This window comes from Pangasianodon hypophthalmus, chromosome 14 (genome assembly GCF_027358585.1).
Source record: "Pangasianodon hypophthalmus isolate fPanHyp1 chromosome 14, fPanHyp1.pri, whole genome shotgun sequence".
Taxonomy (NCBI): Eukaryota; Metazoa; Chordata; class Actinopteri; order Siluriformes; family Pangasiidae; genus Pangasianodon; species Pangasianodon hypophthalmus.
The window spans coordinates 7,037,640-7,054,179 of record NC_069723.1 but is presented as its reverse complement, the minus strand read 5'-3'; the positions used below and the strand labels follow the sequence as shown (position 1 = coordinate 7,054,179).

Sequence of the window (16,540 nt, the reverse complement as noted above, 5' to 3'; positions counted from 1 at the left end):
AGGGCATGCTGGAAATTAATCAATGACAGGGTGGTGTGACACCCCAAATTTGATTATCCTCTGACTGCACAAAATGTTATATTCGTCTTATACCACATCAGTTTGCCAACGTTTTAATTTTTATCCATTTATAGTTACATTTAATGTGGGTTGTCTGCAAAACAAATTAGTTAGGAAAATGCAAAGCCCTCTATCCTGAAGACTTTCTTGTGGTGGAAAATGTAATGGCTAACTTAACTCGGATTGTTAAATATGCTGATAATGGGGACTCCTTCCAAAATGTTATATAAATGTCTTTTGACAGAATACGTCACCATATCAAAGAATACACACATTTTTAATCTGTTTATTTGGAGCATCTGCCAAAACTACTGAACAATCAGAATACAATTATTCATATTATTATGCCACTGTATTTTCCATATGTACTTTTAATATTTTTGCAGGAAAATACAGAACTGATTTAGATCATAGATCCAGCCATTCCTTGAGCAGTTCTTTTGGGATTTTACTGCAAAAGGCTGTGTGTGAGCGTGTGTATGCTTGAGTGTGTGCAGTATCCACGTCACTGCCAATGGTGGAGGAGGGCCAGTCCCCTTTCCCCTCTTCAGGGATTAAACGCATTGAAAAGAACTCTTTGTGCCGGTGGAGCTGGAATGCCTGTTCAGCCTAGTGTCTTTGGGAAACAAACAGCCAAAGTCAACGGAACATTTGCGCAAGAGCCTACTCGAATATGGCACTCCCAGAATGCCCCACTGCCCCATACCCCTAATTAAGGGAACAAGGGAAAGACTGACTCCTCAGGAACTTCCAATAGCCGAATCCCAGCCAGGGGTGTATTAGTCAGGCTTTTCCTTTACGCATCATTTATGCTAAAGCAAAAGCCAGCCAGCACTATCAGAATATGCGAAAAATCACAACATTGGACATACAGGTCTCAAACTATAGGCCAATAGGTTTTGGTGCTTTCTTTTGTATTGATATCATATGTGGTAATTCTCCTCTTTATTTGCAAAGTGGTTTTGTCAAAATAGTTCATCTCTCTGTGGTTTGGATAAGCCCATACCAATCAGTGGTATGGAAAGTGAATTTTACCCTTGTTTAAGCTGCTAAATGTTTTTAGCTGATCTACTTTACACCCCTGGTGACTAGTGTTTTCCTTTTTGTTGATGTGACATGGCTATCTGAAGCCACACCTTTGAGAAAACCCCCTCAGAAATGACATGTGTCCATTGTTTTAGTCCAAAAAGGTTCGCCCCAGTCTGGCTTCACAGGAAACAGCCTCCTTGTCCATGTACTACCGGACATCTACATATAGATACACCAGTCTCCTGTTTTCCTGTTCTTGTTATTTTTACTTTTTCTTTTCTCCAGATCACACGTTTCCATATTATGTTGTTGTACGGGAAACATGTTTCCTCCATTGTTCTGTTCCTACTGTGACTCTGTAGTTATGAAGGATACTGGAATCTCATTGGAGACTTGACATGATGCCAGAAGTTAGGGAATCCCCTCAGTTATCTATCTGTGTATTGTTGTAGGCAAGATTGTTTGTTTGTTGTTTGTTGAGAATACATGTTAAATACTGGAATGAAATTAGAAAAATTGTGGGTTTCACATTAATCATTGGGTCTGATCTGTGAAACTGAAAACTTATTTTCTGCTAAAAAAAATAGATATGCTAATAAATAATGGTATACTAGCATTTTAGTCAATTAACCATCTCACTTGCAATCAAGAGTGTTGCGCATGAATATGAATTATTGCCTCATCCAGCCAAAAGAGAATTAAATTTTTGCATAAGAATGATATAAGTTTATCCTTTTTGCTACTCACTTTTGCATTTTTTCAGAAACTCTCTGCATTCTTTTTACCAGGTTTATGGTCTTCTTTTGTTCCCAGTGTCCCATATTAGAAGCTCATATATTTAACTGGCTTTTAAATAAACATGCATATAGGACTCTTTGATGGACCTTCTTTGACCTCTGTGTGTCTGAGGTCTGCACAATCCACATGCAGCTTCCTCCTTCTTCCTCTTGGCATGAAGCTCTCTCTTTAGAAACACAATAAACATCTGTGAGGGCAGAATACCAGAGATTCCTTTAAGATTATAAAACAGCATCAGGTCTTCTTAGAAGCCTAATAATATTTTATTGTCTGACTTAAAAGCAGTGAAGCAGAAAAAACATAAAACTGCACATACTGTGCAAAAAAGATCTCATGTCATGGTTTTAGAAATATGTAAGCTCAGTTCAAAAAAAAAAAAAAAAATCAGGAATTTTTACTTCTTTACCATAATGGGTCTTTGTATGTCATCCAAAATTTATTATATAACTTGAACGCAACTTCTGCCTTCACATTTCTTCACTAGACACAGTCACTGATGTACCCATTTTCCCCTTCAGCAGTTCTGTCACAGTTGTGGTCTAAAACAGAGAATGCACTTAACTGCCCACAACTTTCCCTGGGTAGCAGTGTGGTTATAATCATACACTCACAGAAATGACAAGCATTTCTCTTCTGCCCCTCAATATCCTGGCTACACGTGGTGCACTGCATAATTCAGATTCCTCCCCCTGAACCAATCTTCTGAAGCTTGTCAGATCCAAATGAGAAACAAAGGCCTTAGGCAAAGTTTTTTTCCCCCCTATATATCGAGGTTTTGCAACATGGGCTGTGCAGTAGTGGTCCTGTTTTTTTTTTTAAACTGTTAAACTTGATTTTGTGATGTTTTCCATTTTGATCCACATTTATATGTCATGGCATTTACCCGGAATATTATGATTACCACTTTATTACATTATCCGTAATTAACCGCCAATGAAAATGTGCCAGAGAAGGAGTATGTGTGCTCTGTGCTCACCACCAGGTGGAGGTCTTGGATTAGACAGCTGCAAAAGAAAGATAACTACAGAACAAAATCCTCTCTAACACTCCTCGTCTGCTCTCTGATTCCTTAAGCCTAGCTGAATTTCCACTGATGGTTAATCAGCAGGCTATTATAAGACTACTGCAACAACGATCTTTTCAAAGCATCTCTTCTATATTTCCATTCCCAGAGCCCTCCTGTTTTTTGTTTTTTTTTTTGTTCACCATTTCATGAGCAGGCAGTGTACCATCTCGAAGGGAAAATTCCATTAACCAGGCAGCAGGAGTACACTGAAGTCACTCAATCACTGCAAGACTGTCTAATGCTCTCAGCATGGTTTAAACCACTGCTTGGCTATTATGAGGCAGGGGATCAAGTGGTAATATATCCACATTCCTAGCAGTGCTGTCACTTCTTTCCTCCAGAAGAGTCCCTGCTCTCCTTTCAGTCCATGTGGCTACTGCTCTGATCAGCTGGCTCCTGTAAATCCCCATTCCAAAACGTAATTTAGTTCAGCTCACCAGCTGATTATCAGCCTAGAGGAGCTGAGTCAGGTGTGTTAGAGGATTGCATGGGGTCTGAAGGACTGGGGTTGAGGATCACCTATAGGATTGAGAAAGGAACCTTAAACATTATTCAATATTAAGATATACTGAAACAGTAATTGCAAGAAACAACAACAATAATTTTCACAATAATTGATTAATTGTTTTATGGTGATATCATTAACATATTGTACTAAAATGTACAATCTGTACCTATATCCATTGGGTAGGGTAGGGAAGACATTCAAAAATCAGTGTCATCATGTATCATCATCACATTTCACGCTTCACATATGTCTTTAGATTTGACCAAAATAAGAAACGTTATGCTCTTCTTATGCTTTCTTCTGAATGGGAGAATTCAAATACTGCCTTACGTGGTCTTTTCCCGTGTGGAATGGAGTGGTAGTGCCTCTATTTTGAAGTCTGTCTAATAACAATATTGTGCATGTTAAATACTTTAATATATTGTACAACTGTTTATCAGCATATAGCCATTAAGTGGCAAGCTGTACATTCAGAAAATTCTATGCCACTATACAGAATAAATTATAGCGTGTGCACCTATATAATAGACTATATTAAAAGTCATACACCACTGTGCTGGTGAATTCCAATTCTAACTGGTCAGAAGGTGTTGATTAATTTTCTACTACACTCGCTCCGGAACCCAAATCACAGGTTTATATTAACATGCTTGTTCTAATATGTTATTGTTTCTATAATAACAACCTGAACAACTCAGTGTGGCAGGCACTCTACATAAACTGATTAAAAAAACGTTGATACGATGAAGCTTTCATTGAGGGGATGTTTATTTTGCATTTTTGGAAGGAGTCTCCAGTGTCAGCGCTTTGTAGCAGTCAGAGTTAAAAACTGTAACTTTAATATTTCCAACATGGGAAAGTCTTCAGGACAGTGGGATTTGTGGTTTCTCTGTAACACGACAAGCTACATTTTTGTCTCATTAACTTCAAGAGAGAGAGAGAAAAAAGAAAAACTGGTGAAGGAATGACACCAGAACTAGCTAACAACATTAAACATTACTATAAACTAATAAAAAGTATAACATGTTATTCTTTAATAAATAAACATTTGTTAGTGTTGGCACATTTCTGAGGAATAAAACACTTCGGAAAGTGCCGTTATTAGACAATAATAAACTTCAGGATAGTAACACCAGCCTGTCATTGAAAAAATTACATTACTACTTACATGAAACATACAATTGCCTTAGAATAAAAATAGGATACTAGCTTTTAATAGCTGTGTACAAATAGCCACTAATGAAAACAACTCGTGACCATTCCCAATCCTAGTCCCAATCCCAATCCTGTTAAACCTCATGATAAGTGATTTGCATCAAATCCAGCTGGACTGTATTTTCTTCATAAAATGGTTAGCTACTTTCTTTGTCTACAGTCTGAAATCTAAATTTGATGGTTGACTCAACTGGAAGTGGTTAATGAACATGTATCCAGACAACATAAGACAAAAATCTTGATGGGATAATGTTCTTTTTGGCATTGGAAGTGTCTTTCGTTACCAAATAAAACATAACACCAAAATGGGACTAGTACTATAACATTTGCAGGGATTATATACAAGCACGACAATTCTATGGAAAAAAAATCCCCAGATATGTCATTTTCAGTTTCCAGAAATTCTTAGGCTCTTTTTAGACCTAGAAGGCCATGAAGATTCCCCTTCTGCTCAGACAATACTCCGCATTTCAACAGGCAAGCAATTTGGGCCCTCACATTTTACTGGAGATCAGGAAAGGTGCTGTCCAGATGCTCTTTATGGTCCAATATTCTGAGGCACTGAAATAAATAATGCATATTTGCCATGTGCACGCCACATTGTTCTGGACTGTGCATTTCAGTGACTGTCTTGTTTGTGTCCTCACTGTGATGTGGCTTTATACCAGACCCACATGTCTTGCTATCAGATCTTTTAGCTCTTTCTCAATGAATACACCTACTACCAAGACAACAGATCTGTCCAGCACCTGAGACAAATCTCTGTATTCATAAAAGTAAATAACACCAAACTTTTAGGCGGCTGCTGGGAAAAGAAGTGCTCGTCCTTCAGATGGTTGTTTGTGAGGTTTGGAACAAAGCTAGAGTGGAGATTATGGGGAAGTAGGGAGCATATGCACTGATGATAAGCTCTGATGATCCTGTGGTCATGAATGAGCTCTGGAGTGAGATCAAACCCAGCCTGATTGGAAGAATCTGCTGTGTGCCTACAATAGTGTCTCATTGTATGAACTCCAGTGACCCACATACAGTGGCTTCATTGTTTCTCCCTTGCAGTTTTGCACATTTGCCATTTCTAAGCTTGAGCTTGCTCAGAAGTTCCCATTTGCTTTCCATCATCCTCTGCTTTTTCCCTTTCTTCTCTGCTGTTTTTGACCTGCTCTCTAGCGTCTGTTATCAGGGTTTTGCCTAGTGGGCTGGAATGCAGGCTCCGGCTCATTGAAGCATGTACAGGCAGGTCTGCACTGCAAAGTCTGCTCTTCTTTGCTGTGAATGGAGAGAAGTACAGATTATAATACATCTAGTTTGACTCTTAGTTTGCTGTAGGATGGTTAGGGACACTCTTGGCTGAAGGACCACCTATAAGATATGGTGAGATTGCATTGCTGGACCACTGGTGAAAGGTAAACTCAATTTTTGCTTCAAATAAAGAATATAGCATAGCCACTATGTATTTGTTAAAACTAAAAAAAATTACACAGTAAATAATCTGCTTTAATAAAGAATTTGTGTGACTTACTACTGCGAGACACACACCTTTTCATGTTGCTGTGTAATTCTTTTCTGACTTAAGTACTGGTTTGAATATATTTTATTTTGTTGACTATTTATTAATTTTTCTATATCTTTTCTATATCTATATCTCTGTGAGCTAACGAATTTACAATGCGATGACTAGATTATCAGTGATTTCCAATTCAACATGACACTCTCTCATTAACCAGCTATTTTGTATTTTGACATTTGTAATAATTACTGTATTAAAATCCATGCAGTTTGAGTCTTTCACGAGTGAAATAACCACAAGCCCTTTTTCAGGAAAATTTTTTTTTTCTCCAGATTGCAGAATTACAGCCATGTCTCTATATAGGTCATGGACAAATATAGCCATTTCTGAACCTGCCTTTGTTTCTGTCTGCTCTGGTTAAAAGAAAAGTCAGAGCCAGGATTGTGAGTAATTCAGGAGGAATTCCAGGGGAAGGCGGCATGTGTGTGTGAGTGTGCCATGTCTCGGTTGAGCTCAGCTGAGAACAGGAGAATGTTGCTACAGTTTAGACGAATGGTGAAATATGAAGCATCTTTGTGTAAAGGCTGCTTCATTAATCTATTTGAGATCCACTGCAGTGCTTGACTCTCCATTTTACACTACTGATAACTGTATTAAAATTGAGATGGTAAAAAGAGACTTCTATCTTACAGGGAAGAAAACATTATTTAATATATAAGAAATGACAAAAACACAGCACATATGACTGAATTGCCTATAAGAACAACCAACCAGGGAGCTGGTGAACCCTTATAATGCAAGAATACATTGTAATGAACATTCAGGGATGTGTTCTGTGTATCGCTTTTGCTCAGACAAAACAGAAGGGTTGCAAATTTCTCAAGGCTGTCTTTCGTGTCCCACAGGATGCTCAGATACTAGGGGGAGTAACAGATAACACAGAAGACATGGACCGTGTGAACAGAAACATGCCTGATCATGGCCGACAAACTCATCAGGTGCTACAGGTGAGACTGAGATTAGTCAAAACACTGTGTAATCCGATGGTAATTGTCATGTGTATATTTTGATTCTATTATATTGCTGTTGACATTAATATAAATGATGAACAATGGTGTCCTTATATGCAGCTATAATACTATATCAAACTATAAACATTAATTCAATTCAATTGTATTTTTAATGTTTTTTAACAATAGACATTGTCATAAAGCACTTTTACAGAAATCCGGATGTAGATTTAGATCCCTAATGAGCAAGCCACAGGTGACAGTGGCAATGAAATACTCCTTGAGATGATATGAGATAAAAACATTAAGAGGAACCAGACTCCAAAGGGAACCCATTCTCTTCTGAGTGACACCAGATAGTGGAATTTTTACATTATTACAGCATACAGGTGTAGAAGACAATGCACCACGGGAATATAAAGTACCTCACTAGTACACAGAGTGAGAATGAAATCATGACTCTATTTGATGTTTCAATCTAGATCCAAAGAAAAGAATTTCAACACATTTCTCAGCCAAGGATAGCCATGGAATTTCATCAATAAACATTTAAAATAATTCAAATTACAAACTACAATCAATACAGAATATTATATTTCTTATCAGGGTTGCAGATTAAGAGATATTAAAAAAGAGGTGAGAGGGAACATTACATCTGGCACTTTATCAGAACACAACACCCCCCATAAAATCCCCAGGAAAATAACAAGAAAGCTTCAGGACAATGATGTCATGGCAAGATAGCAAAAAGACAAGCTTCAGCTATTCCGACACACTGTTACCATGACAACCACAGCTTACTCAACTTCAAATTTCCAGCTCTTTTTTTTTCAGCTTATGAGGCACAGCAGAAGGGGAAACAAACATTGCATCCTCAGCCAAAATTAAACCTCAATTTACTAGCCACGCAGGATCTTTTATTACATGCAATTACTAATATGTATCTGTAATATTTACATTAGAAATTACAGTCAAACCACCAGGATTTGCACAAACCGCTGCTGAGGAGGATGCAGAATTTTCCTCACTGATGCTTCCCATCCCCTTAAAACGGCACATTTGTGGAGTTTGCTGCACAACGCTCCTCTGCAGCATTTTACAATGAAATGCGATTAAATGCTATTCCTAATAATTTAATGCAATTCATAAACCAGATTAAACCAGATTCAGATCCTTATTCAGGCTGATCTCTTTGCCTCCACAGAGTACTCCACTGGACCTGATAGAGACAGGGAAGGGGCTTAAGGTTCAAGCAGAACGCCCCCATTTGGTCAGTCTTGGGAGCGGCCGTCTCAGCACAGCCATCACACTGTTGCCCCTTCCTGAGGGTGAGTTCTACAGGATGTTCTTTATAATCATTCCAAAACCTCTAATGTGTACAAATCTACACCATCATAAAAAAGGTGCTAAACTGTGTTTTTGAGGTACAAGAGCTTGGAATGATACACTCAATGATCTTTTCTAGACGGACATACTTGCAGAAGAACTTAAGGTACTGCTTACTTTAAGAACAACCAGTGTAGCTTTGAGAGTAAATTTAGCCTTCAGGAATAAAAAATATATAATGACGTGATGATTTTTTCTGACAGTGTAGGTCAGGGGTCATTAATTATATTTGACATGCCCCCCTCTACCAATCCAAACCCACACCCCTCCACACACAGAGTCTAAAAAAAGCCTCATAGAGATAATAATGTATTTAAAAAGGGTACCAACATTCATTTATACTGACACTGATGTTTTTTATTTTAAAAACAATTCTCCACTTATGGTATAACACATTTGCCTTTTTTATGTTCAGCCACAGAAAAATATCTGGCAGAAACACAGGGTCTGGCTGCAGACCTACACTGTCTGCCTCTAATAATGTCACATGCCTGTTCTGTGATGGAGGTCAAATATTTTCTGTCAGTAGGACTTTGGAGCTCATGTCATGCTGCATTAGGGCATTGTTCCATAGAGTCATTTTGGTAGGGATAGTTCTTTGTTAACATGTTATAAACATAAGTGTAGATCATTCATTTCTTATCTTTATAAAAAACAAGTGTGTGAACATTCTATTAATCATATAAATGCAAAGTGATATAACATAATATCCATATACCCAGGCTTAGGACACAGCCACTGGAAACATCAAAATTACCCTCTCCCCACTGTCTCCTACCCCACATTGAAAGGCTAATATAACAGAAAGTCATGATAAGCATGATAGTGCCATCACCCCCATTTATTCAGAGTTTGCAGGAACAAAAGACCTTGTAAAAACCTGCTCCTTAATAAACCTCTTTCATACCTGTCTGTCAAGTCCCCCTCTATCAGACTGAAACTATCAAGCCTTTTCTGATCACTCCTTTATGTGGCCATCTATAGAAGATGCATGGAATGTTCTGGAACACATTCACAAGCTTTCATATTAAAATTCACTTTATGTCCATATAGGGGTGTGTTGGTATGTCAGCATGATGGTATGTCTTGAGAAAACCTGAAACAGTTGTACTGTTACTGCTACTAATGTTACTGTTATGCTATAGCAGAATAAATGATGATAACACAAAAAAATGTTATTTCCATGTGCATCATGTGCATGGCCAATATGACACAGCATAGGCTGCTTTAAAAGGAACAAACATACCAAAAGCAAATAGAAGAAAATAGTGTTTCTACATTGTTTTCAATCCTTTTAACAAGTCTGTTTTAAAGCATTTAGACCAGTTTCCCATATTCAATGTATATAATAATATAATACTTGTAGTACTGCTACTGTTACATATTCTTTAATGCCATCCACAATAACGATAAATCACATATGGTGTTGTACCATACAATCATGTTGTATGGTTATCATAGCTTGTATATTTGTTACTGTTTTCACCCCTTTAGTTAGGTAATGTAGACTGAAATAGTGACTCTTCCTAGCCTGAGATGTTCCACATGTCTGTACTTATCTAACTGATAACACTAAAGAAGACCGATCAGCACCAGCAAGAGAGAGGAGTGTGATTTTTATTCTCCTTGCCAGTGTTGTGTTTGTTTTTCCTTGGCCTGGAGATGGACTACCATTCTCTGGTTCCAGTGTTGTCATGTCTTGTAGTGAGCACTTCATGATTCATTCCCCTTAGAGAATGACGGGCGACATTCTTCCTCAATGTGGTCTTGCATGACATAATAGCTGAGCCCTTTGTGACTAATGTTAGGTGTGGAAGGGGAGATAGCTTGCCTACTGTGAAACCGTGAATTTGTTTGAAGCCCATGCAGATTTTATATACAGTAGAAGTTTTACAAAGTGACCTGTAAGTGTGCAAAGCAAAGGACTATCTGGCCAAACGTATGTAGACACCTGACCCTCACAGCCATGGGTGGGCTTTCTCCAAACTGTTGCCACAAAGTTGGAAGCACACAGTTGTATAGCATGTCTCTGTATGCTGTAGCATTATGATTTCCATTCAGTGGAACTAAGGGGCCAAAACCTGTTACAGCATGACAATGCCCATGTGTACAAAGTGAGCTCCATGAAGGCATGGTTTGTTAAGAACTTGAGTGGCCTTCACAGAGCCCTGACCTCAACCCCACTGAACACCTTTGGGATGAAGGCCTTCGCAACATCACTGCCCAACCTCTTGTACGCTTGTGGATGAATGGGCATAAATCTTCACAGCCACGTTTCATGGTTTTGGAATGGGATGTTCATGGGAAGTATATGGGAAGTGTCCACATACTTCTGGCCATATAATGTTTCTCAAGTCTGTTTACCCCAAAAGTAAAAAGGGAGAAAATTATATTCAAATATTTCATTCCAATTCCACTCAAAGATGCCCTATCTACCTCTACATTTATAACATAATATACGCATAAAAAACAACAATACATATGGAAAGCACACTTTAGCTAGGAAGCTTTTACACATCTTCAGACAGACTGACTGCATTTACTGCTGAGTTAATCTGGCTCCAACATGATCTTTGCAGGCAGACAGCCAAGGCAAGGTTAGATGGTAGCCTAAATAAAAACATTTCCATATTATTTTGGGAAAATATATTAATGTTTTCTTAAAGTAGAGATCTCCAAATATATTATTGCTATATTATTTCTATATATTATTGTTATCTTATGAGTATGCCAAATGGACTAAATATGAGGGTTTTGTTTTTAGGGACAACTACCCTGGGCCATGGAGCCGTGGACATCAACATCCAGGGCCCTGGAGTAGCAGCCCAGCACTGTTTCATTGAGAACAAGGCTGGAATAATCACCTTACACCCCTGTGGAAATCAGTGTACCATGGACGGACTTCCAGTCAGCAAGCCTGTACGCCTGTCTCAAGGTATGACTAACACAGCGTGCAGTCGTTTGAATGTCGAGCATCTCTAAATAAAAGTGATTGGATTCATATTATAATGTTGAAGATGTTTCACTGCTCATCATCATCAGAATGTGAACAGATTAGCTGGACTCGCTAGAATCCGATCTCAGGCAGGTGTAAATGCAAACTGTTGCATTAGGCTGTCATTATTAAGAATAGTTTTTATTCGTATGACATAATGTCATCAAATTATCCTGGGGAAAAAAAAACAACAAAAAAGCAGAAGATTTGCAACTACCGCCAAAACAAGTTCTTGTTGGTTATGTTGCCTCCAAACAGACAATTGTCAAAGACAACCCCTCTCATTTGGACAGCTGTGCAAATGCAAGGTGATATGTTAGGTGTAAAGCTCATGTTCAAATGACAAATGATGAAACCAAGACTCTTTTACAATCAAACTGTGAATTGAAACCTGATAGCTTTGTCTTCTTTTTTGGGGGCTCAAGCAATAAAGCACCAGGAAAATCCATTCAGGAAATGCACAGGGTTTTTTTTCTAGAATGAATTGATCTGTGGCTAACCGCAAGCTTCTAGTGAGTCTCCAGAGTTGCCTAGGGATGTGATATCTAAGCCTGAAGATCATTATTATCAGGAAGGTAAGGATTGATTGTTATGCTATACGAGTGAACAGTCTGGTAGAAACATCTGAGGGCTTTAGAAATTCAAGCTTTGAGGTAAAATCTGAATTCTCTCAGGCTAAAAATGCAGTTTACATTGGATGGACTTCCAGATCTCTGGAAGGTATACATGCAAACAACATTCGTCAAATCCCAAAAAGGATTATCAGCATTTTGTGTGTGGGAATAAGTTTAATTAAACAAGTCTAGTGAAACGTATAGGTGCGTTTGGATTAGTCCATTGTGCATTCTCATACTGACAGTGTGATTTCTCACAAGTCACAAGTAACTCTGCAAGAAGGACTAGAGAGACTCAATTATGAATTAATGTACAGTTAAGCATCTAAGCACAGCATCCTAGTGTCCAATGTCCAATCAATTCCATTGCAAATAAAAAAACCTTATTATTTAATCTAGCTATTATGTAATGTTCCCTAACACTGGTGTAGTGTGAAGTGTAGTGTGTTATGACCATTATACCAGAATTTTCTGCAATTCTAGTGCTGGTGTTAATACATGGCATCTTGTTAGATTGCCAAGAAACGTGGCTATGGAAATACACTATTTGAGATAATTTGTTGCCTTGCCAAAAAGAAAATAAATTACAAAACACATATTTCATTGTGACAATATATCAGTGATACACAGGTGCTCATCTGGTACAAGTAATGCCTATTGTGTAAGTTTCTGATGTTAGTTTTGATGTTAGTCAGTAGGCTATGATTAGCTACATTAAAGGGGAAGTCAACTGCACCTTTCTAGAGAATGTTACACAAACACTGTAAAGAAATCTCGTCTATAAATTTCTCAGCAGCAGTCCATATTGCTTCACATTACTCTGCATGACATAGTTTATTTTTAATTAATCATCAAATTTTAGGAGATCTGTGGAATGCCCATTTATAGGCAAGTAATCACGCAACTCTTAAAATTTCAAGAGGTTTCTTAGGACTCATTTCCTTTTGAGTTTATTCTTATTAAGAAACATGTTTTGCTATAACTGCAAATTTGTTTTTTACACTTGAAAAATGACAGAAAATACCTTTAAAATGGGCCCTTTTCACAAAAAAAGGGAAGTACATTGACACAGAGTAAAATAATTTCTGGTAAGCCTTACAAACACCTTCATCATTATCACCAGTCAAAACGAAAAGATTTTTCACCTCGTCTTTGTCAAAAAACTTCAAAGATATGTCCAGAATTGTTTTAGAATTGAATAATTTCATGCTGTGGAAGAACTCATTCACAGCTAGCGGGGTAAAATATTGTTAACTGATATTAGGATTGATGATGATTAGCTAGATATATAGTTAATTGGTATTCTGTATGTATTATTTCATCTTTAGCATAATTCAGTTCATTTCCATTAATTGCTTTAAAAAATGATAAAACTGGATAAGTGAAAAAGTTAGTAATACATCACTGATAGCGTCCTTTCGCTAATGTTCGCTAGCTGTATTTCTAGTCAATTGAGAGCTGAGTTAACACTCATAGTGGGAATGATGAGTGTTTGTGTTTGTTCAGTGCCAAAGTGCATCACAGCTAGATGCCACACAAGCTTGAGGTTAAAGGGGCTGTCAGATTAGCTGCATTTCTAGTCAGTTCTAGTTTATTTGCCCCTAATCCCTACTTGTGTTGATATTTCAGGCTGTTTCATTGATTCCGCTTCAGTTTGCAGGTCTTCTATATCATTTCTCCTAAATGGTTTATTTTTGGCTTTCATGCACTGCATTGTTGCTGTTTAGCAGAAACAGTGTTGCCAACTTAGCAACTAGATCTAGATTGCTAGATCTGGCAATCTGTTAGCCACCTATACTGATGTTATTTAAAAAAAAAAAAAAAAAAAAAAGTAAGGTATGTAAAGACTGACTGACAGTTGTGCTTCCATGGGTTGATGTTCCCAATGACCAATCACTGATCATGAATGTTTCACAGCAACCAATCACTGATTACCAATATTTCCCAGCAACCAATCAGTGATCACCATTGTTAGTGCTTCCTGCATACTTCTTTGTTTTTCAACTCTCCTGTTGGCTATATTTACAAGAAATTAAAAAAAAAAAGTGTGTTATTCCACTCATGCCCATTTCCTTCATGTCCCAAATAATGTAAATACATAGACATGGACACAGGGTAAAATCATTACTGCTAAGCTTTAGAAACACTAGCATCATTATGACCTATGCTCAAAATGGAAAGATTTTTCACCTCATCCTTGTCAACACTGTTAAGACTAAACATCAAAGATGTATCCACAATTATGATTTTTTTCTGCATTCATGATAGAAATTATAGTATTTTGTAAATGCGCAAATACTTGTTTTGACTCTATTGTGTAAATACCTAAATAATTATTTTGTAGTGCCATGACCAAAGACTTCCAAAATTATAATCTATTTTCAATTTGCCTATTTTCTATTCTGATTTTTTTTTTTTAAAAAAAGAAGAAAAAAAAGAAGAAAAAGAAAAAAACATGTTCTTCATGTAACACTTTTTGATATACAAATCATCATGACGATTCAACAAATATATAAATTACTCCATGACATCATCTGGTGACTTCTTGTAACTACTTTGCCCTGAAAAGACTTGGCAACCCTGAGCCTGTGTAAAGGCTACTTTTGGCGACAAAAAACCCGGAAGTGTGAGAAGGGTCCACACTCCGCGCATGCGTGTTGCTACAAAGGGACTCGGTGGGTCAGTCAGTCAGTAGGAGTGGGCGGCGCTCGGAGTGAAATTCCGCTGCTGATAGACACTTTAACTCAGGGGGTGTGGAAACACTCTCCCTCCTTCCACATCCCTCCTTCCTGTGACGAGGAAATGAGTTTGCTCCATTGCCGGAGTCAGCAGCTGTTCATCTCTTCCCACCTCTGTCTTTACACAATGCTGTAGACACACCAGCTTGACAGCTAAAACTGTACAGGCTTCTTTAAGCAGCAGCAGCAGCAGCTAGCATTATTATTAGTAGCAGTAGTATTATTATCACTGGATAACTTTAATCTTTTAAGACAGCTAAAGACTGCCATGCTGCAATCGCGAAACTCTTGAAGATTTGCCCTCGTTAGTGAAGGAGTTGGGGAGAATGATGAACCGCTAACAAAGGATTTGCTCAGGGCAAAGGAAAGCGGAATCACCGGCTTCTCTTCTCTCCTATCAGCAAAACGTGGCTTGTTTTTAAAGGGCCAGGCTGCACTGATTCCTGCACACTCCACACTGCAGATCATGGGGCTTTAGAAGTAAGTGTGCATGAGGTGAAAACGCTTTCATGGGAGATTTCGACATGCATTCACATCTGGTTGGGCTTCAGAGTTCTTTCATGATCCTTTACTACACAGCTAAGTGCTGAATTAACTACTAATGAACTGCACTTGCTTACTTACACTGTTAATACAGCAACACTACATCTAGGAAGCACGTGATCAAAAGAGAGAGAGATGCCTATAGTGAGATTTGCACTACAAAAACTTAAATCTAAAAGAGAGTTTTCAAAAATCAAGTGCTTTTTAGTCAGCTTGTAGATATGAGATTGATGAAGGTGTGTGGAAGTTCAGTAGAATCCTCTTCCTGTTATTTCTAGATGCAACCCAGTGCCATTCTTTCAACTCTGAATTAATATTTAAACAGATTTAAGTAACTCTTTTTTTTTTAAAATGGAGACTGCAGACATCCAGTACTGGAGCTGTGCACTTTTATCCTGTAACTACAACGCTGAGTTAATCACTACACTGCTGAATTAAGTGTAAGTGTAGAAGAAAAAAAAATTAAATGTAAGTGTAAAATTACTCTGTAAATGCGTAAATTAAGCTGTAAAGTTCTTATCATTTCGGTTTAATGAAATCTTATGGTGTTAAATGAACCACTGTTCAGTTGTAATTCAGCAGTATGTGCTATAATTTTAATCAAGCTTATCTGTGGTGCATCACATCAATCATAGAGCAACACTGACCGAGACAGTGATTATAAAGCTGGTCCTAGACTCAGTGGCATGGTGATCGGTCATTTCAGCATGCTCATGGGCGCTCGTGTACTGTTACACTGCTATTCCTGGTCAGTGTGATCCACTAACTGCTTTTAACTCCTTGAGGTACAGATGCATACCTTTTCACACATACTAGTTTTGTAATTAATGGGTCTTACTATGAGTTGGGGTCAGATTACATAGGTACAGGACTGAAGAAAGATTCAGAAGTGATTTTTTTATTGTGCGCCGTTTGTACCGTCTGTACTGTCACCTTATTATCTGCACTCTATTTGTGCACTTTTCTGCCCCATTCTGACATTTGGATCTATTTAGTAGCTACAGAGATCAGCTATCTGAGTGGTAGCCAAATCCTGGGTTTAACCTCTTGTCTGTGTCCCCTATGGTCATG

At 37.9% G+C, this 16,540-nt stretch overlaps 1 protein-coding gene across 16 annotated transcripts in view; it reads left to right on the top strand.

Annotated features, from left to right (window-relative positions):
* phldb1b (pleckstrin homology-like domain, family B, member 1b) overlaps positions 1-16,540 on the top strand; it is an 80,491-nt gene that overhangs the window by 8,564 nt on the left and 55,387 nt on the right. For 14 of the 16 annotated variants that reach the window (XM_034310607.2, XM_053239612.1, XM_034310608.2 and 11 more), the window contains 3 exons: positions 7,089-7,190; positions 8,398-8,521; positions 11,344-11,514. In XM_034310607.2, coding sequence (XP_034166498.1) covers positions 7,089-7,190; positions 8,398-8,521; positions 11,344-11,514 — 397 coding nt within the window. Of the gene's footprint in view, positions 1-2,157; positions 6,080-7,088; positions 7,191-8,397; positions 8,522-11,343; positions 11,515-14,879; positions 15,407-16,540 lie in introns of those variants that run through there. The other 2 variants (XM_026924282.3, XM_026924289.3) reach the window with 2 other exon arrangements.